At 33.2% G+C, this 25,614-nt stretch overlaps 3 protein-coding genes across 3 annotated transcripts; 1 reads left to right on the forward strand and 2 right to left on the reverse strand.

Annotated features, from left to right (window-relative positions):
• Nucleotides 1-9,381: 9,381 nt before the first annotated feature.
• On the forward strand, nt 9,382-16,140 carry LOC145568588 (pentatricopeptide repeat-containing protein At5g50990-like). The gene is made up of 3 exons (XM_081628021.1): nt 9,382-9,546; nt 10,116-11,815; nt 16,002-16,140. Exons 1-2 carry the CDS (start codon nt 9,444-9,446, stop codon nt 11,630-11,632), a joined length of 1,620 nt encoding a protein of 539 aa, XP_081484147.1. The 5' UTR covers nt 9,382-9,443; the 3' UTR covers nt 11,633-11,815; nt 16,002-16,140.
• Nucleotides 16,086-18,550, reverse strand: LOC145568589 (uncharacterized). Its single transcript, XM_081628022.1, has 6 exons — nt 17,997-18,550; nt 17,371-17,635; nt 17,240-17,276; nt 16,766-16,871; nt 16,403-16,513; nt 16,086-16,226 (listed from the first exon to the last, which is right to left on the reverse strand). Exons 1-6 carry the CDS (start codon nt 18,108-18,110, stop codon nt 16,110-16,112), a joined length of 750 nt encoding a protein of 249 aa, XP_081484148.1. The 5' UTR covers nt 18,111-18,550; the 3' UTR covers nt 16,086-16,109.
• A 644-nt stretch (nt 18,551-19,194) lies between these two features.
• Nucleotides 19,195-22,149, reverse strand: LOC145568590 (uncharacterized). Its single transcript, XM_081628023.1, has 6 exons — nt 21,870-22,149; nt 20,494-20,758; nt 20,346-20,382; nt 20,133-20,238; nt 19,902-20,012; nt 19,195-19,728 (listed from the first exon to the last, which is right to left on the reverse strand). Exons 1-6 carry the CDS (start codon nt 22,038-22,040, stop codon nt 19,612-19,614), a joined length of 807 nt encoding a protein of 268 aa, XP_081484149.1. The 5' UTR covers nt 22,041-22,149; the 3' UTR covers nt 19,195-19,611.
• Nucleotides 22,150-25,614: the final 3,465 nt, after the last annotated feature.

Below are 25,614 nucleotides of genomic sequence, written 5' to 3' on the forward strand. Positions count from 1 at the left end.
TCTCTCATAAAATATTCATTTCAGCTCTATTTAGTTTAGTTCAGCTCAGTTCAGTAAATGTGAACAGGCCGTGAGTGTAAAACAAATGAAATAAATGTATGTTTTTTAAAAAATAAATTTAAAAAGATACTAACTAAAAGGAATAATCATCAACTATTCTTCTTGTTTTTAGTAATAACCACCTATAATTTTTATTTTTTGAATTTCACTACCCACTACACATTTTCAAAAATGCTAAAAATTCTCACCAAATTGACTAACTCATTATGTGTGATGTCATGGTGGGCCCTACTAATGATAACCCTCCTTCACGTTTCTCCTTTTCTTCTTTCTTTCAATTTTCATCTTGCCTTCTTCGTTCCTCTCTAATTTTGGGCTAAAAGTGCAATCGATTTGCTCGAAACAAAACTTAAGGTTAGTTTTTAAATTCATTGTTCTTGCTTTGACACTCCAATGTAGCCTTGGAGAAAGGTATGTTTACTTATTTATGGCAACTTAATTTGGGGGTTTTGAATAGCAATTAGGGTTTTGTATTGGAGGTTTTAATTTAGAACTCAATTATGGATGGAATTTTTTTTTTTTTTGCAAGCAGGCTTGTACGAATTTCTGGGCCAGGCGCAAGATTTGTACGAAATCTAGGGTTTAACGTTATCAATAAAAAAAAAAAAAAAAAAAAAAAAAAAAAAAAAAAAAAAACCTAATTTACCTTGAATTTTGTTTGATTTGCGTTGTGTTTGAGAGAGAAAGTTCTCCAAACCTTAATCCCTCTTCATTGTAGTCGAGAGAAAAAGGAAGAACAAGAGGAAAAATGAAAGGAAGGTCGTTTGTGGAACCCATCATGACCTCACAGGTTAATATGATAGGAACTTAAAAAAATGTGTAGGTGGCAAAATTCAAAAAAAAAAAAATGGTGGTTATTACTTAAACGAGAAAAATAGTTGCTTGGTGATTATTTTCCAAAAAAATCCGAAATTAATAAGGAGAACCAACTAATTACTTTCCTAAAATTTAGGGAGTACTCTATAAAAAGGGGAAATTGATGGGAAAAAAAAATTAATAGTGATTTCTGAGTTAGTACGGTAAAACTCCCTTCGTTTATTGTAAAAAGGACACAGTCTTTAATAAAATGAGATATTAGTGGTGTGGGTAGGATAATAAAAATTGTAAGAAAAGATAGTAGAGTTACTCCCTCTATATTTTATTACTTGCTCCATTTCTCCATGCGCGAAATTTTAAGAGGAATTGTGTGAAGTAATAAAATATCACAAATATTTAATAACATCCGGTTTACACTAAATTAGTGTAAATCAGGCTGAAACACCCACCGCCAAACCACCAATCCTGTCGCCACTCCCTTAGCTTCTCCCAAGAATCCGGCGTCCCCCTCCGATTTCGACCTTGCTGACCACCCCAATCCCCCGATTCCAGCGCCGCTGACCTCCCTCCATCCCCCGATTTGTCGAGTTTGAAGTCCGGGATTACAACAACTCCGAATACCTCGACCCCAATTGCATATATACCTTATTGTGGGTATCTATCATTTCACCTCATCTACTTTGATGGTGGCAAACATGGCGGCGGCGGAGGTGGCGATGACTATGGCGGCAGAGGTGACGATGACGACAGCGTTGAAGGGAAAAATATGGGGACTTGCAGTTGGTAACGGAGAGGGAGAAGGAGGTTGAGGGTTTGATGGAGGAGAGAGAATTTGAAGGTTTGTTAATGGTGGAAATGTTTAGTTTTGAGGAGAGATAAAGATACGGGATGAAAGTAGAGTCGTTGGGTTAACTTTTGCATTTTGTGTTTATTTTATTTATTTTGATACTCTGTTTTTGTGAAAAAAAGGTCACTTTTGTGAAGAAAAAAAAGGTCACTTTTTTGAAAAAAAGGGTCACTTTTGTGAAAATATGGGTCACTTTTGTAATAAAAAGGGTCACTTTTCGCAAAAATGTTCGATGTACAATAAAATTATTGAAAACCGGGGGCATGCAAAAGTAGTTGATAAAATATTGAAAGTGAGGTTAGTAGTTGAAGAATAAAAAAATCTAAAAACACAAAAACGAATATAAGTGGGGAGGAGAGAGAATGTGAAAAATATGAAAATATGATATGAGGGGATAAGGTTTCAAAAAAAAAAAAAAAGGATACGAGGAGATAACTAATAGGGAAGGAAATAGTATAATACTAGATGAAACCCGTGCGATGCACGGTTTGTTAGTATTTTTTTAAAAATATTTTTCATACTTATGCGATTAAAATTGTTATGATATTAGTTTTAAAATATTAGATAAAATTCTTAATCTCAAAAGATAATATTTTGTATTTAATTAATTTAAACTTTAAAATTTCATTCGTTAATTTTGCTTACGTGTCATTTGAATTATTTAATTGTAAAAGAAATTAATAATCTTTTATTTAATTGGCTACAACTTAAATTTATAATCCTACATGGCGCACTAAGAAAATTAAATCCTACGTGGCTCTCTAAAAACTCGAGGAAAAACTCCCCTTTATATATATATATATATTAGATTGTTAAAAGTTGGAAAATTTGCAAATTACAGTCATTTAAAGTTCGTATTTTGCAGAATGCAGCCATTTTAAAATAATTGCAAATTGCAGCCCAAAAGTTCGTATAAATTGTAAATTGCAGCCCGATTCAACTTTTTCATCGGTTTACATGTCGAAAAATCTTTGATTAAGGTTTTAGGGGTCATTTTAGTCCTTAGGAGTCCGAATTGAGCTCGGAATTAGCACAAAAATAACGTGTCTCATTTTTACAGTTTTCCACAAATCGATACATTTTTGTTACGCAAAACAAGGCACTTGCATTATTTTTTTGCTAATTCCGAGTTCAATTCGGGCCCTTAAGGGCTAAAATGGCCCCTAAAACCTTAATCGAAGATTTTTTGACTTGTAAACCGATGAAAAAGTTGAATCGGGTTGCAATTTACAATTTATACGAACTTTTGGGCTGTAATTTGCAATTTTGTTTTTAAATAGCTGCAATTTGCAAAATACGAACTTTAAATGACTGCAATTTGTAAATTTTCTGTAAAAGTTTCCAAAAAAAGGTAATAGGTCAAGTAATAAAATACGTTCATAAAAGAAAAGTGGAACAAGTAATAAAATATATAGGAAGGATTACTTTATTGTAAAGTAAAGGATGTGAGAGAGTGGGAACCATTGAAGGGGTGAGAAATCAATTAATCTATAACAATGTACTAAAAGACACGTCAGAAATGATACGTGTCATCTCTTGGTGTGTCCTTAGTGTTTTTTTTAAAAAAAAAATTATTTAAGAAACAAATAATTTGCATATATAAATGAAAATAGCAATGTACTTACTTACTCAGTATTCTAGAAGATTTTATATAATTTTCCAAAGCGCAAACATGTAAATATTGATATATCCTTCCAAAAAAAAAAGCAAACATATAAATTTTACAACAATATATTTACTTGCTGGTCTAAAGGGTTGTATGATTCAAAGAATTTTAGTATTACTATATGTAAGTAGATGAAGTGATGAATAATTTTTTTTATTGTACGAGTACATATTATAATGACTACGGTGATATAAAACCATGCAATCTAGGAGTTAACAAAGATAAGAAAGATTCAATTAGTTTAAGAAAAGTCAATAAAATTATGTGGAGCCTGTTTCAAGGTATAAATTGCAAGTTAGGGTTGTTGATGAATTGGAAAGTGCTTTGTTTGTTATTGTTTAATTGAAAGATGGTGCAAGTTTTAGGAAATTATGGTTTATATATAAGACAATGTCAATTAAAGGTATGCACAATTTGTTCATAATTATTATAATATTCCATACGATCTACTCCGTATATAAATAGACCGTGCATGGCACGAGTCCTAAATTAGTGAATAGACCGTGCATGACACGAGTCCTAAATTAGTGATAAAGTAATTAAGACCGTACTCAATTTACCTTTTTTTTGTTGAATTGAAACTACTTTTTTCGAATTATTATTTTTATTGAATTGAAATTATTTTTACTAATCCTTTATTATATTTCTTCTTTAAACTTATTAATTTTTACTGAACTGAATTTATTTTTACTGATTATTATTTTTTAAAGGTGAAGTGAGCGAGGGCCTAAGAGAAAGTGGCTTGGGGACCATTAATGGGTAATGCTATATTATTAAAATGTAAGGGATTTTGATAAGTGATCTATTTGTCCACTTATTGTGGTATTTTTTACGCAATTTTGTAGCCATTCACACAAGCTAGGAGCGGGCGCTCCTAGCACTAGACAGGTGCTTTTGTTGTTAGAGCGGGCGCTCCTCCTTGTCAGATTTTTGACGGATTTTACAATGTAAATTTAGGGGGTGTTAATACCACCCTTGTCTTCATTTGTACACATCTTCTTCCCTTTAGCTTTCTTAGGCCCTTAGTTTATTAGAACTCTCATTAATTACCTTAGTTTCTCTCAACTCAATCATTGTAATAGATTAATTGATGTTTGTACGTGTTCTTGATTTCAAGCATTTCTCAACTTGGAAGCTTCTTAGGTAATCTCTTTCCTCTAACTCTCTTTATATTTTCTGTTTTTATTTACTTTGAATTGCTAATTCCTTTCTAAATCTTGCTTAATTGTTGTTGCATGTTAAATCTACTTTGTACTTATCACTTCTCTCAATATGTTAGATTAATGTTGAACTTAGACATTGTTGTTAGAATTTTAAACTCCATGATTAGTGAGTAGTCTCTTAGCTAGGGGTTGGGTGAAGACCCAACCAAGCCATTGATTGATTATTTGTGCTTGCAGGTTTACTTTAGGTTGATTATTAATTATTAAAGAATTATTATTTGCATGTGTAATTGGATGACTACTTATTGCTCATGTATTCACTTCTATGCTTGCATTGAAAGATGAGGTCTAGTTGAGAGCTTTTTCTTGTATGATTATATTGAATTTCTATCTTGATTACGGTTCCTTGTTTAGATGATGCTGTAGTCTGAGTTGCAATAATAAGGTGAGAAATCCCAATTACTTGCGCTACATCGCTTTCTCGAACTGATTGAAAGACAAACCCGAGTTAGTAGTCAACTCTCTATCATTAAGACTTGCGGTTGACCTATCTCGTTAGTTGAGTTTGGTTTAGGAATGCTTAGTGTTGTGACTTCGAAAGAAGACAATGTCGAGTTCCTATTTCATCACCGAGGTTTGATTCATGTTTGCCTATTGTATTGATCTATCGGTTTACTTGGTGTTGGATCCTATTTCTCCCTAATGATTATCTCCATAATAGTTTATTAGCAAAACCTCAATCTTGTGACCGAACTAGCTTTCAACTGTTTTGTACTCTTGGTGAACTCAAATCCATTCCATGTGGATTCGGTCCTTTATTTACTTTAGAATTGTCTTAGGTTGGTTTAGGTAGAATTGTTTGGCTTTAGGGTGTTTGTCCAACGATTAAATTATCTTACCAATTTTCAAAAGAGAAAATGTGTCACTTTAAAAAAAAATAACTGTAAGCGTGTCATTTAAAAGAATATTGGAGAAAATAATTACAGAGTACAGAAAATACAAGGTTTCTCTCAGTAATAAAACATAAACTAGTTATCACATAAATCTTTTGTTAATAAATCATTTTTTTTTACAATATTATAATATGGGCTTCACACAGTTAATGGTGATTATAAAATTGTTGATTTACGTAGTATGTAATACCCCGTATTTTTATACGTATTTTTCTAATTAATTAATTAATTATTATTTTCTAAAAAGGGTATTTTAGTAATTTAACTTACTATTTAAATCTTGGAGCCAAAACGATATTTGAATTTTGGCGCCAAAAGTATTTTAAAAACAAATTATTATTTTGGATAAGATTTATTATCCATTTATCCTATTTTAAAAACCGGATTATTTATATATTTTGGATATTTTAATTAAGGCAAAAGCTATATTTTATTATTATTTTAATAAGTCCGAAAATCCCATTTATTTGGCTAATAAATTTCGGATTTTCCTAAGAGAAAATCTGATTTTATTAGTTAAATTATTTGGTGAATATTTGGTATTTTATTATTTAATTATTTATTACAATAAATATTATTTACACAATTATTTTAATTCCTTAAAACTAGCAAAATAATTTCCTAAAGTACTAAATAGGAGGGCCGAAAATATGAGCTTAGGAAAGCTCAAAAATTTCGGCCATCCCATGTAGATTTTGGGAAAAATATTTTTTGGTAAATTGTATTTTAATTATCTCCTTAAAATCTCCTATTTTCCTTAAATCTAATTCTCCATCTTTTTAGTATCCAATCATTATATTTTCTTGCCATCTATTTTTCTTAATTATTCCCCAAGTAATTCCAATTTCCTTAATATTTTTCATGACAATCATACCTTCCATATTCAATTATACACAATCTCTTCAATATCAAAACTTTCCTTAAATCTTTACTCACTTCTCTAAGTAATCCCTTAAACCCTACTTACCATAATTCTTCCCAAATTCTCTTACCATAATTCTTGCATGAGCTAGCCTATAAATACCCCTCCATACCTCTCACATTCTTCACACCAATTCTCTTTTTTTCTTCTCCACTTTTTACACAAATCATCCCGTTTATCTTTGAAGCCAATTTTCGGGCACTTCTGGTCAGTTTTTGGGGTATTGCTGTTTCACAAAAGATTGTTCCTCTCGAAAAGTCCTTGAGGTTAGGCTCAATAATCACCCAATTCGGAGTTATATCAAAGGAGTTATAGCCTCTGCAAGTTCTGCCTATTCTTTCCAACGAAAATCCAATTCTTCTCTTTTCCTTGGTTTCTTATCTTTTCTCTTTCTCTTCTCTTATTCAATTATTATTATTATTATTATTATGGGGGATTTATAAAAATTATTATGAGTAGTTTTAATTATATAAATTAGATTTTTAATGATGTTTATGAAAATTAATTTAAAAGTTTCATGTACATATAGTTGGGGATTTTTAATTTCATTGTTGTGATTATTTGTTAACCTTATATTAATTAAGGTTATATTTATTTGTAGGGTGTTTTTGATCAAGCTACTTGAGAGTTCTTTTGAAGTGTTTTTGGCTAAGCAAGGATCAAGGTACGTTAGGTGGTTAGATACCTTGAAAAAAAAAAGAGATTGATTTGAATGAGCATGTTTGAATGATTTTATGGTGATTGAATTAAATTGACTTGAATTATGGTTTATGAAATAAAAGTATGTTTAAAAGATTGGTTTTAATAATTAAATTGGAGTATTGATTTTTATAACATGTTTTGATTAATTAATTTATTATTCATGTTTAAAAAGGATTGGTTTTGAAAGCTTGTTGGATTTATAAAAAAAAAAACGGGAGTTTGAATTATTATTATTAAAGGTTGGAATTATTGGATTTAAAGAGGATTTATTTAATCATTGAACTAAATTTATTATTTATGCTTTATAAGCATGTTAGTAATCCCACTATGCGGATTTGGTATTTTGATAAGGCCTTGGACTTTGTATGACCGGGTCTTTTCTCAAGAATAGCCTTGTAACATAAGGAGACTAGCTTGGGGGGTGTGCACACTTGGGAGAGGAATTGGTTAAATTGGTTTAATTGGTTTTAAAATAATTGGAATTGGTTTTATTGATTATTGGGATTTGAATATTGAGAATTGGTTTTGAATCATGAGTTTGGAATTATTGGAATTATTATTGGAATTGATTTCAAAAGCATGTTTGCAAATAAATTGAATTTAATTATCTTGCACTTACCGTACTTAGCATATTTGCTAACCCGTATTTCTTATTTGTTTTGGTTCGCCCTGTTTACCGTAATGGTAAGCAGTGTTATTTCAGGTGAAGTGAATAAATTGATGCATTGGAGTTCTGGGATTTGGTTTCACTAACTTATTAGGAATCGTGGTCTTTGTATCTATTTTTGAGTACTCATAACATTGGTTTCTATCTATAGTTATTATTAATAAAGAAGAGTTTTGAAGTTTCCGCTGCAAAGTATTGTTTTGTTAGTAAGTTGAGTAGCCTTGCGTAATCACGCGGCGGTAATACGCCTAAGTCTATCTCTACGGTATAATTATACGTATTATACTAGTATTTCCGTAGAGGGGGGTTTGGGGGTGTTACATAGTACTCCGTAGTATTTATAATAAGGCAAATTTGTAAAAAAAAAAACCTTTTAAATGCACTGTTTTGCGAAAAAAAACCTTTTAAAAGCTTTTTTATAAAAGAAAACCCAAACACGGCTAATTTTTGTTGAAGACAAACTGATACCTCTAATTCACCTGATTAACCACTAATTACTTCTAATTACTCTCTAACTATTTAATAATAAAATTAGTTTATAATTAAATAAAAAAAAAACACAAACCACCATCTCTACCACCAGCCACCCACCCACTCCCTTTCCCCCTCCCCTAGCAGCAGCCCCACCACCGACTAAGCCACCAGAATCGTAGCCTCCTTCCAAGCCAACCACGAAAACCACCCTAGCCACAACCTACTACCAGCTAGCCTACTCTCGTCGTCAACCACCACCCAGAAACCGCCTCACTCCCATCGCCAGCCCTCCACGAAAATACCCACACCCAGAAACATCAACTCGACCATGAATTCTCGAAATACAACATCGTGTTCAAAGATGGTCGAGAACAATAATCAGAGTTTGCACAATTAGAGGTTTCTCGCGAAAGAAGTCGGGGCGGGCAAAGCTTCCACAAGGGCCCTCCTCTTCCCGTGGAAGGAGGAGAGAGAAATTTCAAGGTGAAATTAAAGTCTTCAATTGATAAATTAGGGTTTTTGTGAGATAATTTAAGGAAATTGAGATGGAGAAGCCATTGATAACCATGATTGAGGTAGGAGAGAGAAAGATGAAACTAGGAATTTTTGGAGGAAATTGATGAAGAAGAAAGGAGGGGGTAAGGGGGAAAGGGATGTGGGTCGCCGGGCCGGCGGTATGGGTTCAAGCCGGCGGCTCAAATGGGGGAGGGGGCTGCTGTCAAGGGAAGGGGAAAAGGAGAGGGAGGGTGGCTGGATGGCTGGTGGTGGGCAGGTGGGGTGGGGTTTTTTTTTTTTTTTTTTTTTTTTTTTTTTTTTAATTTATAAATTAATTTAATTATTAAGTAGTAAAATGTGAATTAGAGGTTAATTAGAAGAGATTAAAGGTTAATTAGGTGTATTAGTAGGACTAGGTTGTTTTAAACAAAAAAATTAACTTTGGGTTTTCTTTTACAAAAAAGCTTTTAAAAGGTTATTTTCGCAAAATAGTGCATTTAAAAGGTTTTTTTTGACAAATTTGCCTTATAATAATAATGTCTATTTATCAGTGAGGGAAATTGGGACAAGCTTAGATCTAAAAGTTCCTATAGGAGAAATTGTAAACTAGGGAGTACAGTACTTACAAAATAATTCGTGTATCATTTGAATTTAAAACAACGGAGGAAATGTTATAACATGCCGACGCTTCACCGGAACACGATGATGTGCCTCTCTCTCCTCTTTTCTCGTCGCTTTTCTTCTATTTCTCCACCCCTTTCTGCCGCTGCCATTGCAACAGGTCTATTTTTCTTCATCAATCAATCCTTTTTTTTTTTTTTGGTAAAATTTTAATATCCTGCTTTCCATTCTTCTTCTTTGTTGTTATCTTTTTATTATAATCAATGGGAAATTGATGATTTTTATTTGCTGAAGTTGATGTAGACGAATAAGGCGAGAAATGCTCACTTCTTGTTTGTTTATTGCCTTCTACAAAATTTTGATTTCAACTAAATATGAACCCTCTATGTATTTTAATTTAATTGGGTATTTTTTTAAATGCATTGTTTCATCATTTAAAGCTTAGCAATTAGTTCTAATGTTTATATTTTCATGCTTGTGAATGCATAGCTTCAACCATTAAAGTCTACAATAATCAATGAATAAAGTTGTAAAATAAAAAAAGTTGATGTATTTGTAGTATATATGTTGAGTATCTTACAAAATCATGCATGATTATGTTATACACTTATATTGTAAGTATAAATCATCAAACATAGTCCAATTAGATTGTGTGAATAGTGTCCTAATATTTTTAAATTAAGTATATTCATGGCAAGTTGAATATGTTTTCTCATTTTTTTTCCCCAGATTTTCAAATGCTTAAATGTGTTCTTGATGACTGTAAAACCTCCTTGGATTCGAAAGCAGTACTTGAAACCCATGCCAAGATTATTAAATTAGGATTTGGCTTGGACTATTCGCTCGTATCTCATTTGCTGCTGACTTATATTAATTGTGGGAAGCTTGATTTTGCCCGCCGCCTCCTAGATGAAACCCCATGTTGGAATGTTGATTTGATTACCGGCAATATAATGATTTCAAGGTTTATGAAGAATGGAGATGTTGAGGCTGCCAAAAGGGCGTTTTTTAACATGCCTTTAAAAGATGTTGTCTCATGGAATTCCTTGATTGGTGGCTGTGTTAAAAATTGTAGATTAGAGGAGGCATTAAGAATGTTTAAGGATATGTGCTTATTGGGTATTGAGCCGGATGAGTTTACATTTTCTTCTGTTATTGCTGGGTGTGCACGACTTGGAGCTCTTGATCATGCTTTATGGATACATAATCGCTTGATCGAGAAGGAAATTGCTTTGAATGACATTTTGCTGTCTGCAATTATAGATATGTATGCAAAATGTGGGAAAATAGAAATAGCAAAAGAAATTTTTGATGGCTGCAGAAGCAGTAGTGTGTCCGTTTGGAATTCGATGATTACTGGCTTGGCAGTTCATGGTCTTGCCACTGATGCTATTTCTGTATTCTCTCGAATGGAAGAGGAAAATATTTTTCCTGATAGTATAACGTTTCTTGGAATTTTAGTTGCATGTAGTCATTGTGGTTTAGTTGAGTTGGGAAAGAAATATTTTGACATGATGAATAGAAAATACTCTATAGAGCCAGAACTTGAGCATTATGGAACCATGGTTGATATTTTAGGTCGTGCTGGACGACTGGAAGAAGCTTATGCCACCATCAGAGCAATGTCAATGAAACCTGATGTGGTAATATGGAAGGCACTTCTCAGTGCTTGTAGAACTTACAGAAATGCACCACTAGGTGAAATTGCCATTAGAAATATATCATCCCTTGATGGTGGTGATTATGTATTGCTGTCAAACACATATTGTTCTTTAAACAAGTGGAGCAGCTCTGCAAACATGAGAGAGGAGATGAAAAGGGAGGGGATCCACAAGGATCATGGAAAAAGTTGGATTGAATTAGCGGGGATCATACACCATTTTAAGGCAGGTACTAAGGCACACCCTGAAACGGGGGCAATATACAATATTATGAAACAATTGATTAAAAGAGCCAAGTTAGGGGGTTATGTTCCTGCAACAGACTTGGTTTTGATGGATGTTTCAGAGGAGGAAAAGGAGGAGAATTTGATTTTCCACAGTGAGAAATTAGCATTAGCTTTTGGAGTGCTTAAAACTAGTCCGAGAACGGAAATTCGAATTACAAAGAACTTACGAACTTGCTATGACTGTCATTCTTGGTTTAAAATAGTTTCAAGGATGTTGGCAAGGGTGATCATTGTTAGGGATCGTGTCCGATTTCACAAGTTTGAAGCTGGTTCTTGTTCGTGTGGGGATTACTGGTGAGTGCTCAACAAGTTCTAATGAACGTATGAAATTTCCTTCATACATGAGGCTGTTTCTTAGTGAGGATATACAAGGCTGACAAAGTTAGATTGGTAAGCTGATAGATCAGCTTAAGCTAGAGAGACGAAAAATGATCAGTTAGTTGTGTTGTTCTGCTTCAAGATTGGATATGAAGTAATGAAGGTATTCCACTTATGTTGAATCTGTTTTTGTCTGTTTCTTCTTCCATTAACCCCTCTTTCTAAGTCTTTGTTGGTCAATGTTAGAAGAAGAATATGCATGTCCAAGCGTGTGAAACTTAGGGCCTGTTCTCATTGACTGAAATGAACTGAACTGAACTGAACTGAACTGAACTGAATCGAACTTATTAGAGCTGAACTGAACTTATTAATTAGTGATTTTTAACTACTGATTAATGATCTTTGATTATTTATTATTATACATATGTGTATATACAAATACACATATTAAAATATTTAAGAAAAATATACTATATAATTAAAATATTTATGAAAAATATGTTAAAAACATGGAACCCCAAAACATTTTAAACAAATATACTATATAATTAAAAACTAAAATATTAAAATGACAAAAGAACACAAAACACTTTTTAAAAAATTCTCAAAATGGAAAATATAAAATAATTAAAAAAAAAAAAGAGTTGGGCCGGTCTTATTTAAAAACTAACTTGATCCTATTTTTAGTTTTTTACTCCTAGCTCGTCAAATAATGAAATATGGTGTAATAGTCATTAAGTGAAAAATGGTATAACCGTATAATAGTCATTATTATTATTATTATTATTATTATTATTATTATTATATCTCAAAACCAAAAATCATACAACCTACGATAAATTAGTGGGAAGCCGAGATACAATCTGGGCCCCCACACCTCTAGCTATAGCAAAGCCTACCCTACTGAAGATATGAGCTGCAGCACGAGCCTTAATGTCTTGCGTCGTCGAGAAACTCTGAATCCGCTTCAGCAACGCAACAATCTCCTTATCTAATTCCCCAAGCGAAGAAAAGGAGAAGGGAATGAAACCATAATAATAATAATAATAATAATAATAATAATAATAATAATAATTATTATTATTATTATTATTATTATTATTATTATTGTCATTGTTGTAATATAAGCTTAAAAGTATGAAATTTGGCTTTATATCATTAGCAATATCATTAGACATAAACTGAACTGAACTAAACTAAAATTAATCTGATGAGAACAGACCCTTAGTTAGTTATAATTCCAAGGTTATATTGGAAGAAATAAATGAAACTTAGTTATTCTTACAACTTTCAAGGTTCTATTGTACTCGGGTAATGAAATTCCATACTGCCCATCTTTGTTTTTTTTTTTAAAAAAAATTCTTGGTCAGTTTGCTACTTTGCTGTGCCAATAATTTGAACATTCTGAGGCACTAGTCTGTGGACCAGATAATTAGTTTTTAATATTACACTCCAAAGTAACTTTCACCTTTGTCGGAAACCACTTAAACAATATGTAAGTGATTATAGCCAATTATCATTCATTGTCTTTAAGCATCTCTGTGGCTTAGAGTAGATAAAAGTAAATTCATGAACAATTAGAGGAACTAGTAAGATGTATCTAAATATTTGAAATTTGATGACCACGAACTTGTTTGGGTTTAGATTTGGCACAACGAACTGAACATGTTTGGTTATTAGTTAAATTAGGGAGTATGTTGTTATGTGATCAAGATTTTTTTCTGGATTATAATGTCATGTTCCTTGCGTAGCCTTTAGAATGCAGAATTGCAGAAAAAGTGTACATGTTTCTTATAGTCACATGCCTCTCATGTACAAGGTATCGGAGAATTGGATTTGGAAAGTCTGCAGCTACTAATCTTATTCTCGCAATGAAGTAGTTTGTCTTTGTTTGATTGGGTGTCTAGTCGATCCATTTTAGACTTTAGTCCAGGAGCTTCTCTGTCAGTGGCTGTGCTTGGCTGCCTATGAATCTATGATACCATTTTTTTTGTCTCTTGAACTCCTTTTTAAATTTTCATTTTTAGGTGTTGACTTTGAATTTCTGCTCTGCAGGTGCTGTATTAGTTAATATTACATTTTTACTGCTGCCATGCTTCTAAGTGTCCTCATCAAGATTGTTGCCTTAAATTGCAATTTGGATTCGTAGTCATCTAAAGATGTGACCTGGATTTTTTTTCTCACAAGCTTGTTGAGTGCACGGTGTTCTTCTACATCGTTAACTGATTGTTATCTACCTTGCGCCTGATGCTTTTGTTGAATGAAATCAATTGGTTCGAGGATATACTTTGCTGTCCTTTCATACATAGATGGAACATGGAACTAAAACACTGACCTTTGTCTCTATATGTGGGTTACTATGCTGTAGAAATCATGGAAAGAATAGGAATCCACTTATATCTATGTGTGAGTTACAATGTTGCACCTTATGTGGCTGGTTTATTAAAGGCCCAATTGCTGGTGTTCCATATCAATTTCTTGGCTCTCAAGGATGCTGAGAAAATGCATGTTCGTACCTCTGCAAGTTCCTGACTTTCTTACTTAGTTGGACGAGTAATATCCTAAAATTGTGCCCCATGCAGCTTTTTGGTTAAGGTATCTGCTGGTAGACTTTGTAAAACTTTCCCGCTGAGATGTTGGTATAGAACTATAGAAGGATTTGATGGATTTGGAGACCAAAGCTCAAGTTTTATAAATTTAATGAATCTGTTTTTGAGTGAGTCTTACTGTAATGTAAAAGAAAGGAGGTAGATTTTAGCTACGAGCATTGCATCGAGTTACGTATTTATAGAGGCTGTGAGCTGCTAGTAATTTTGGATTTACCAAATAAGTTTATGTTGTGATAATTCTCAATTGAGCAGTGAAACCAGGAGTGACCTTTCCTTTTTTTTCATTGTGGGTTGACAACTTTCCATTTTCTACCCTGCTTGCACTTGCAGATGAACTATAAGCTGGTTCTAAGAATCTATGGATACCTGGGCTGGGTCATCCTTTGGGTGTTATGGCTGGAGCTGGACTTGAATATTGGAATTGTTTTGGAATAGGGAGGTGCTGAGGTGGGTCATGGACTTGTGGCTGACTTGTAGAGTAGTCTTATTTCCAGTTGGTGTGAATAGTACATTTGGAAGCTTTTCCTGGACCTAATGTCTTATTAATTTAATTATTATTATTCTTATTATTATTTATTTATTTTTTTTCCAGTGAACTTCTGCTATTTAAAATTTGTTCAAATGCCCATGGCTTAACCCGCCAGTACTTACATGGGTAGAAATGGTGATATAACATGGTCTGCTAGTAATATTATGTTTGAATGCTGTCGCTTAATCTGTTAATTCCTTGTATAAACTCTAGGTAAACCATATATTCCCAAGCAAGCTTTAACTTGGAGTGTATTAGAACACTTGTAATTCCTTTACTCTGCAGGAATAATTGTGAGCTGACTGAGCTCTCTTATGTGATAGTAAATTTTGTTATTTAAGTAGAGTACAGTTTTACCTTGGCTTTGCTGTGGGTTTCACACAGTAAAATAGGATAATCAGAATTTTTTTTTATTGGTTCTACTGGCTTTAATTTGAAATATACTTGAATGTTTCTTGCTTATTCAAGCCTATAACACTCAGGTAGTGACTTTATGTATTCAGTGTTATTATGACGTGATTGTTTTTTTTCTGAATAGCTTATGTGATGCGTGTTGGTCTGTTTGATTCTCAAATCATCTCCGGATTTAGAGTATCCCAAATTGACCTTAGCTAAAGCATATAACATGGGATGGTACCTAAATCTTTGGGGTGTTGAACCTAATCCACAGACTATGAACTGTAGCAATTCTGAATGGGGATTTATTTGGTTTCGAGTTTATTGGTCATGGTTGTTAGCGAGCCATATCAATGTGTCATTTTGACAGTTTCCATGTGCCTGCCACGTACAATGCAGGGATATCAATAAGTGGGGGGAGAGAGTTTGGTTTCCTGTATCAAGGAATTTAGGTACCATCCCATTTGAATTTCGTTTTGAACTCATTTGAAACTTTTTTTTTTTTTTTTTTTTTTTTGTTTTTTGAGACTTAGATTAACATATAATTTGTAGAACATGTATTACTATGACTATTACTATGAAATTCATTGCGATTTGGAGCGATTTGGAGAATGCTGTCTCTGTTTAGAAGTAGCAAGATTTATTCCTTTCTGGTGACGATAACAACATGTGCATAGCATGCAGGTACAATGTATATATTAATATGTATATATTGTTGTCATCATACAGACATTGGTATTTCATAATTCAACAATAGCTAAACACATAACAATTGTGATTCTGCCTGCAAATCTAATGAATAAACACTTTTCCAGAGATGATCAACGGGAGTGATCAGCAATGTAGGATCACGCTGACTGAGTTCTTTTGACGGCTGTGGATCCTAAAGGGTGTCCTTGTGGCTTTGTAGTGCTACAGTATCTTCAAGCATCTTGAATGGGCACTATTGGCAGTTTGCCTCCATATATGTCTGGAAGTTGGCTCTCCTCAATGTCTTCTAGCATGGTCGATTTCATCTGTTTTTTCTCCACAAATTCTATCTGCAAAAGTGTGAAGAATGGTGATGGTTTCTCACATGGAATCATGCTATGTAAGTAATACCCTCATGGTCTCATCCTTTATGTTAATGAGATTTAACAACCATCCCTCTCCCCCAAAACCAAAAAAGGAAAATAAAAATAAAATCATAGAGGGCAAAGTGCTTTCGAGCACTCACTTTGGTCTTGGTGTTGTCATCGATGAAGGGGTAGATAACCTTCCATACCGCCATAAAGATTTTTGGTGCGTGCACTATGAACAACTTCCCTAATCTTTCTGGGTAGCAATCCTGAAACACACCCATAACACATTATTTTCTTTCTGTGATATAGATAGATATTTTTTTTTTTTTTTTTTTTGGCTACGTCATTATTCATCTGTGAGTAGTTTGTGACAAATGTGCCATTGCCACAAACTCTAGGATTCAAATGATCATTGAACTATAATGTTTCCCCTCTGATTTCTCTCAAGGGGCTCTTATTAGGAATATGATAATAGTGTTAGTAAACATAGGGCCAAATGCAACTAAAACTGCATTTACCTGCAAAATAGAGAGTGCCCCAAGATATCCTCGGATGTCACTGTTGGAGTATCCCCAGCCCTGTAGATCACCTATAGCAAGAAATTTTTCCTGTCCAGCAGGCATCCTGTTTTATAATTACCTATATATTAGTTACGCTACAAACATCAATGAATGACACACTTAGCCACAATTATCTCCGAAATCTGCTGTAGTAGTCTAGGATTTGGGATGGCCTAAAACATATGAGCCTTTATTATTTAGGCAACTTGATCTCCCCATCTCCGAGATGGGATTATTTTGTTCATCTCCTCTCACTTTATAACTTCTTTTTTTATATGTATGTACAACATTGTGTCTGGATGGTTTGAGAGTAGCAAATTTCACCCCAGAGACTGTACTAAAGATCAATAGAAACCATTTTAATGAAGACGACCTTACTAGAATGCATTGTATACTTCACTTTGTGTATAAGAATGAAAACCAGAGAGGTACCTTGCGCATAATGTGTCAAGAGTATACACAACAAGACCTGTTCAGGAACCCACCAGAGAAGTATGTTTAGAGCAGAAACTAACTTTTTTGTTGCAGCTAAAGTAGTAATAGTTAAACAGTAAGAGACATACGCTTAAACTCATCAAGACCCCCTGATTTGGAATTTTGGTAGTGTCGACCTGCAAACGCGACCACAATAGGGCGTCCTTTCTTGTCTACACCTCCTAGATGAATTTTGTTATGGGAAAGGTCATACTGTATCTCATCTTTTGTGACACAACCTTTTGGTAAAAAGGTCTTCCTCCATTTCAAATACTTTAGGAACATGGCACCCGCCTTCTCCACATTTAGATCACGAGCTCTTAGAAATCTTCTCAACATCAAGTCATCTACCTCCTGGTGTGCACATCAGAAACCCTTCAGTTTTGTACAAAAATTATTGTTTTTGGAATACATAAATAAAGTCACTAACGGTAAATGACATAGACGAGATTCAATCTCGGCCCTTGAGTACGACACCAAGAATACAATACTTTGTTTTGTGATGTATATTGTAGCAATATTAATTGTTTTGTGATCTTTAATCTTGATGAATAGTTTAGTTAGTTTGACTTCTGAATTTTTAATGTCAGAGATAATGTTTAAGGCAACATGTTATGGAGGACAATTAGCTAGAGTAGCATGAGCTGTTACACGAAATGCTTATTAAAGTTCACAAGTTAATCCATCTTACAAGAAAAGAAGTAGAGTAGAAAACCTTAGAAGAGGGATCTCGGCTTTCGACGAAAACTCTCATCAGGGAGAGCTTATGTTGCTCTGCTGTGTCATCCTTGCTTTCCATGCCATTACTCGCATGATCTGTTTCTGCCATCCTCTGTATTTCTATTTTCTCTCTCCTTTGTGTTTCTAAGTTGCTGAATAGTGATTATGGAGGAAAGGTTAAACGATAACAATATTGTGACAGCAAAAAGAATGACCGACCCAAAAATTATCAACCCAGAATAAATGACCAATTTTGTGTGTTGTATGTTATTGTGTATGGTTTTTGATAGGTAAGGTACGTTAAATGAATCACCAGGGTGTATTCGTGTAGGATCTAATTTGCGTCTTAATGGCTAGGGCCGGTGGGGTTTGATCACACAACCTCGAGTGATATACAAACCCTTATGACTACAAAAGTTTTGGAAATTCATTCATGTCTTATTATTGGTCATACCAACTACTTGATATCTTGAATTCATTTTCCCACCGGTTTTAGTGGAGGTGATTGTTTTGTGGAAGATGAGAGAGATGGGAAACTTGAGATCTTGGTTAGCTATACAAAAGTGTTGATATTTATTTTTTTTGATGGGTCGTCAGGAAAGTTGATATTTAATTGTATGTATTTATTTAGGTATTATAATATTCAACTAACTAGCTGTATTTATTGACTGCATGTGTATGGCGTGGACAAATGACAAGTCGTGACCACACTTTATTGTCACCAAAATCTTTCATTTGTATTTTGTATGATCCTTTTGAAAAATAATGCAACTCTTTCATGACGTTATAAACTAACAAACCAAATGAAGCCAATGCCAACCTAGTTAATTTGCTAACAGTCCTGTAAGAGCTGTTGTTTGTATTCGTCTATGTTATCCAGATTCGGCTAGAAGTGTCAAACTTAGATACGTGTCTAGTGTCCAAATTAGTCGAGGAGAGTGGAGGTGAAGCAAGGTTTTTCTAGAAATCTTTCCACTTTCAAACGGATTTATCTTACCTAGTATTATAGAGTGGATATAAATTGGCCTCACTCTCAGAGCTAATCAAACTTGGCTCAGTCCATGATCAGCTCTATTCTCTAGCATTTTTTTGCTGTCCGAGTACCAAATTGAGACCAGAATAACGGAAATGGATCCCTTACTTTTCCTCCCAATCCCTTCTCTTTCAATCTTTTGAATAGAATGAACAAGTAGTTGGGTTCACTTCTTTTTCAGGCAATTAATGAATTGAAGATATACAAGATCACAAATAAAGTTTGTGAATGTGAATAATTGTAGAAATATTCTGAAACTGACATTGGTAGCAAAGTGATGGAATATGCCATCTAAACTAATAGACAGTGATCACTTCCTAGTGATAATATTACACTAGTCAGTGATGGAGCAGTATGATGGATATCTTATACAGTCACAAAGCCCTAGTAGTTCATAATTCAACATGAACTACAGAGGTTTATGCTATTGATACTTCCGGCTACTTATATTTGCGTGGAAGTGATGGAATATGCCATCTAAACTATCCGTGGAGCAGGAAACATTTCAATTTTTTTGAAAATTTTGTTTCCTGAATATCATTTGTCTTTGTGTCTCGCTCTGTTATACTAATTACTGTCAGGCATCTTGAATAGGTACTAGCGGTAGTTTGCCTCCATATATGTCAGGGAGCTGGCTCTCGTCAATGTGTTCAAGCAAGGTTGATTTCAGGTGCCGATTCTCCACAAATACCATCTGCAAAGTGCGAAAATGGTAATTTTAATTAACAGATGGAATGTTTCATATTACTTCTTACTTAACTTCTATAGCAAAATTTATTCTTTATGTTACGGAAATTTTTTAATGCATGCTTGTATAACTAGCATACTAAATTAGAACACTGACTTATAAGACAATTTTTGAATTACCTTAGTCTTGGTTTTTTCATCTATGAAAGGGCAGATGATCTTCCACACTGTCATAAAGATTCTTGGGGCGTGTACTATTAACATCTTCCCCAATCTTTCTGGGTAACATTCCTGCAATACACACAAGCATTGAAGTGTCAATACATTTTTTTATTCTGAAAGTAACGAGGGAATATGTTGATCAAATTGTCAGTATGTATGCCTATGCCTGAGTTGCATAATTGCATATACCTGCAGTAGAGTGAGAACCCCTATGTATGCACGGACGTCACTGTTAGAATATCCCCATCCTTGAAGATCTGCAATACCCAGATACTTTTCCTGTCCAGGCGGTATCCTGGTATAGTAATCAGATACAATGTTGCAGTTTAGTCAGGCAGTAAAAATCATTTGATTGCACAACTAAAATGAAGGACTGTCATATGAGATTGTGCAGAGCATAACCTTGAGCATATCTTGTCAAGACAGTAAACACAGAATCCTGTAAAACCAACGAAACCAGAACAAGCTGGTAGAACTTAGCCAAAGTTTCATAGTATTGCAGAAGATTGAAAAACTGTGTTTTCGCAGATAATAAGAGTAAGTAACATACGCTTGAACTCATCAAGACCTCCCGGTTTGGGATTTTGGAAATGTTTACTTCCCAAGACAAGGTTAATTGGGCGGCCTTGCTTATCAAAGCCTTGCAGAAACATTTTTTTGTGGCCAAGATCATACTCTATCTCCTTCTCTGAGATAAAGCCATTGGGTACAAATGCCCTCCTCCATTTGAGATACCTCAAGAACAACCCTGCTGCTTTCTCCACATCCAGTTCGCGGGCTCTTAAGAATCTTCTCAACATCAAGTCATCCGCCTCCTGATGCATACAATACATTTTGTTATGGAGACTGTATCACTACTATACGTATGTTGAGATCGAATGTATGCAGTAACATGCCATTGTTGTAATGTGTCCGTGTGAGCGTGTCTACCATTTGTTGTGCAAGTTTTACGGTCCTAAACTTATCCTATGAGCTAAAAATCGAGAATGTCAGTGATTCTTTGAAGTTTTAAGGATCATTAACCGATGTTTAATACATTACTCTCTCCGTCCCTTAATACAAAGTCTCTTTTTAGCATTTATTACTCACGTAATAAAGAGAAAGAGGCTTTTAATTTAGGGATGGGAAGAGTAGTATTCTTGGAGATTGTCTCGGCGTCTACTTCATTTGATAGGTTTAATTTACTTGACTAATCTTAATTTGTTCAGCAGTTGAAAATTTTCATTTGTCTTACTCATTTACTACTAGGCTAGATCATGGCCTAAAATGGGCCCTGCCTTGGTGCCGAGACCTATCCTTAACCATTTTATCAAATATGAAATACAAGATTAAAATTATTTTTACCCATTAAAACTAAATCTAGCGCGATGATTTCTCATAAGCAATCATAACTAAAAACATTGCAAGCACCCAGAAAAAATGTAATTATTGGAGAGCTTATCAACATTGTCAGCCATAAAGGTGGACTAATTTTGGCCATGGCCTCATGGGACTCATGGGACGGACCAGAGGCACTTGTGGGCTAGGCCAATGATACAAGGTGTTAACACGATGTCGATTAGTTTAGTTGGTTCAATTCTAAATAGCACGTAAAGAATAAAAAGTTAACAGATTCACTTAGTCACGTGCTGTCTTCTTCCGGGTTTGGTGGCTGGTTATGAACAAAATTATAGGGTATTTGAATGTTATCCTAGAACAATCCAGAGCATTATTGACACACTATTTTCTCCATGATTTCCCCTTTTGTCTTTGTTAATAATTTCTATTCCTTTTGCATATAAATTAATCATGAACCTCTACTTGAACTATCACTTAATATAACACACTCGACAATATATAATTCCGATCATAATGATAGACTAAGCTTTAAATCATACAACCACTTTAAATTACCGAAGATGTTACACACATAAGTTCGATACTAACCTTAGCCGAGGGATCTCGACGATCAACAATGGTTCTCATAAGAGAGACTTTATGTTGCTCCATAGAATTTTCCTTGATCTCTTTGCCATTATTATTATAATTTTGATGAACTCTCTCTGATTTAATTTCTGGGATCTCTTCATCATGTATTATTGCTTCATGGGTCTGCATTTCTTTGTTAGTTAATCTCTCTCTAAGTTTCTCTCTCAATTACCACAAATATATTTAGAGAGAGAAAGTGAGGGAGATAGAGGAATAGAACGGCAATAATATGAGCCAAGCATATGGGCTTAACAGAAATTTATGGCACGACTTGACTTAAGTAGTTTGTACAACTAGAAAAGTAGAAAGTATTGATTGTGGACCATTTTTATATTTTAATATTTGGGATTACTTTTAAATTGTCAACTTCATTAGCTCGTAGTAGTACATTTTTTTAAATTGTTAATTTTATATGTCTAATCGTTGCAAATAATATAAAACGATGGTATTATAAGGTTTCAAAACTAATAAATTGAAAAATGTTAAGTCTGATGGTAAGGAAAAAAAACCTTTCAACTATGATGGTGACCATTGAGAGCTTAACATCCTACTAGTTATTATGATATCATTCAACACTAATTAAAAACAATACCACATGATCTTGACAAAATTATTAATTATAATACTAAAAATTTGACAATTATCAACTACCATTGTTACTGTTTTAGCAATTAACCACCTACAATTTTTTATTTTTTTTGAATTTTATCACCAACTATTTTTAAATATATCAAAACTTCTCACCTACTTGACTCTGAATTGAAGTGTGATGTCATGTGGGGCCCACGAACTAAATTCTCACCTTATTTCCCTACTTTTCTTTCTTTCTCTCTCAATTTCTCATTCCTCTATATTGTACACTTCTCAAAATCGGGGAAAAACCTCAAATTAAATTATATATTCATGTTAATTATTTCACGAATTGAAGTTTTTCCCCAATTTTGAAAGAATTACAATACATGGGAATGAGAAATCGAGTAAAAAGAGAAGAGAGGGAAAAGGTAGTTACTGGGTCCCCATGGCATCAAATTTGAGTTGAGAGTCAAGTAGGTGGGAAGTTTTGACGTTTTAAAAAGTAGTTGGTTGTAAAATTAAAAAAAAAAAAGAAAAGAAAAATTTTGGTGGTATTGTCAAATTTTCCTTATATTACTAATCATACATATAATAAAGTGATTATGAAATAAAGTCATAGTTTAGATTTTGGATAAATAGATTATTCAAGTAGGAAAAAAAGGCGACCCGAAGTGTTAACTAGAACTCGACCCGAAATCAGAATTGACCCGACCAAAACCCAACCTGAATATCTGTTAACCCGAATTTGACCCGACTCAAAATGACTTGACTCATACCGATCCAAACGATCCATTTGTCAGGTCTAAGTTGAATAGAGCTTAGACGAGAAGTACGTTGACGTTGGTATTGTAAATCGGACTAGTACTTTTTGTATTTAACTTGACATGAGGTTTGTTTATAAAATAAAAAAAATGGATAATAATTATTACTCCGTGCTTTTTTTTTTTTTTTTTTTTTTTTTTTGGTAATGTTATATGTAGTTCTAAGGATTATATATAAGTATTAAATATACTTTCTAAAATGGAATTAAGTTGGGAATTCATAACAAAATCACGCTCAGATCGGTGTAATTAATGTTAATTTTTCCTCAATATTTCCCTTTTTAGCCAAGGGTTATGTTTATCATTTTTTATTTTTTTACAGCAATGAGTTATTTGACATATTTCATAGTTTTTAAGTTAGCCACTGACAGTCTGACACATGGCAATTCTCATTGAATACTTGTCAAAATTATTTGTAAAATATTCTCTTTAAGAGAAGAATTATACAGTAGCAATTGAAAAGAATTACTCGTGATAAATGCTACCTAACATATCTGTTATAAACGACTTTGATCAAATTTTGACTTTAGTTTGAAAGAGTTTAAGCTTAACTATGAACTAGTGTGTGCCTTTGTGGCACGGGGTTATACCGGCTTGCTCAATTAAACATATGTAGTTTTTAGACCCGTTCTACGCATGGGTTATGTGCATAAGTTATTAATTATATTTAAAACTTTATAAATTATTTTGTAAAAAAAAAAAAAAAAAAAACTTTACAAATTACTTGAATGAATTCATTTCATCGTCTTTTGACATGTTATAATATTTTATGAATTAGTAGTAATAATTGTAGGAAAAAATGGCTTAAAATTATAAAATCAAATCTCTAGTTGCATGATATTTAATCAACAATTTGTATAAAAACTAAATACCAAACACTTATTATAATTTTACAATTTTACATCAAATATGAAGGCATGATCTTCGTTAGTCTTTACCAATATATGTCTCTTATAGTGCATTTAATATCTTGAAAAATAAAGGCCCATGACATGCAAGCAATGTCATCCTATAGAATTTCCATAGTATTACTCCCTCCGTCCCCGATTGATAGTCACTTTTGAAGAAAAATCACGGGAATTAAGGAGAATTAAAGAAAGTACATTGAAAAAGTAAATTTACATTAGGTATGCAAAAAAGTAGAGAGAGAAAGTAATTAAAGTACATGGAAAAGTAAAATTTATATTGGAAAGTTAAATTTGCACAAATATTTTTGCAAATGTTAGAGAAATTTGGTAAAAAAATAATATTAATAGTACTTGAAAAAAAACAAATGTGACTAACATTTTGGGTGCCCAAAAATGGCAAAAGTGACTATCAATCGGAGACGGAGGGAGTATTATTCTTGCATGAAATTCTTCACTTTTCTTGTCAAAAAGTCTTCCTTCTTTGCCGCCTCAATATTTTCCTTTTCAATCATTATCTTCATTGTTGTAGAAATTTTACATGGAATTTTGAGAGATGTTTATCTAATTTTTTTTATATTTTTTTGGAACTTAAGTAATGTGAAAAGCTTTATTAAAAATTTATATTTATATTAGGAGAGAGGGAAGATAAGGGGTTAAAGAATTGAATTATGAATGTGAATAAATTAAATTGAAAGATGGAAGGAGAAGAGGAGAAGGTTTAGTAAATTTAATTTGTTATTGAATTAAAATAGAGATTACAAAATATAAAAGTTAATGAGAAATAAAGGGGGAGAAGTTTCAAAAAAAAAAAAAAAAAAAAAAGAAATAAAGGGGGAGATGAAGAGAATTACTTTTAAAACATAAGGAGAGAGAATGAATAAAGAAAAGTGAAAAAGAATGAAGACATGCGTCAACTTTGATTTGTGTTTTTAAATACTAAGAGCAACTTCATGCGGTCCATGTCACATAAACTTTTAATCTAATTATCAATTTAGCTACCTTTTGCTTCAATGGCTAGCTATTAGCTTAGTAGTATTGGTCAGATAGAAAATACATAGAAAGAGCTTAATTGGTGTAATGGACATTTTATTTTGGCAAGTTTAATTTCCAAGCAAATTAGCTTGGCAAAGCTAATTGAGTTTTCTAGCTCCAATGGTCAAGCTAGTAGCTAAGGAATTATTGAAATTGCAAGTAAGTCCCTATCTACAACCTTTGATTTAGATGTAAGTGAAAAACAAGAATTTAAAGAAAATAACTCTCCATCATCTTGAAATTGTTGAGACTTTCTCTTTAATTTAGTTTAAATCTATGAGTTGAGTGTTCAAAACTTATGGGATATTTTGTATAATGGTAAACTGAAATACTAGTATTTAATAAAAGCTAGTAATTGTATTAGACCTG

This window comes from Chenopodium album, chromosome 11 (assembly GCF_948465745.1).
Source record: "Chenopodium album chromosome 11, dcCheAlbu1.1, whole genome shotgun sequence".
Classification (NCBI taxonomy): Eukaryota; Viridiplantae; Streptophyta; class Magnoliopsida; order Caryophyllales; family Amaranthaceae; genus Chenopodium; species Chenopodium album.

Bases quoted from the DNA above. Each gene is read 5' to 3' on its own strand.
- LOC145568590 (XM_081628023.1), bottom strand. From the start codon at position 22,040: ATGCAGACCCATGAAGCAATAATACATGATGAAGAGATCCCAGAAATT. The intron at 20,383-20,493 runs GTATGTTACTTA...TTGGTTTTACAG, and splicing joins AGGTCTTGATGAGTTCAAGC to GATTCTGTGTTTACTGTCTT. The intron at 20,239-20,345 runs GTTATGCTCTGC...TTACTATACCAG, and splicing joins CTTGACAAGATATGCTCAAG to GATACCGCCTGGACAGGAAA.
- LOC145568589 (XM_081628022.1), bottom strand. From the start codon at position 18,110: ATGGCAGAAACAGATCATGCGAGTAATGGCATGGAAAGCAAGGATGAC. The intron at 16,514-16,765 runs GTAAATGCAGTT...GGTGTGTTTCAG, and splicing joins GGGCACTCTCTATTTTGCAG to GATTGCTACCCAGAAAGATT. The intron at 16,227-16,402 runs GTGAGTGCTCGA...ACACTTTTGCAG, and splicing joins ATGACAACACCAAGACCAAA to ATAGAATTTGTGGAGAAAAA.
- LOC145568588 (XM_081628021.1), top strand. From the start codon at position 9,444: ATGCCGACGCTTCACCGGAACACGATGATGTGCCTCTCTCTCCTCTTT. The intron at 9,547-10,115 runs GTCTATTTTTCT...TTTTTTCCCCAG, and splicing joins TGCCGCTGCCATTGCAACAG to ATTTTCAAATGCTTAAATGT.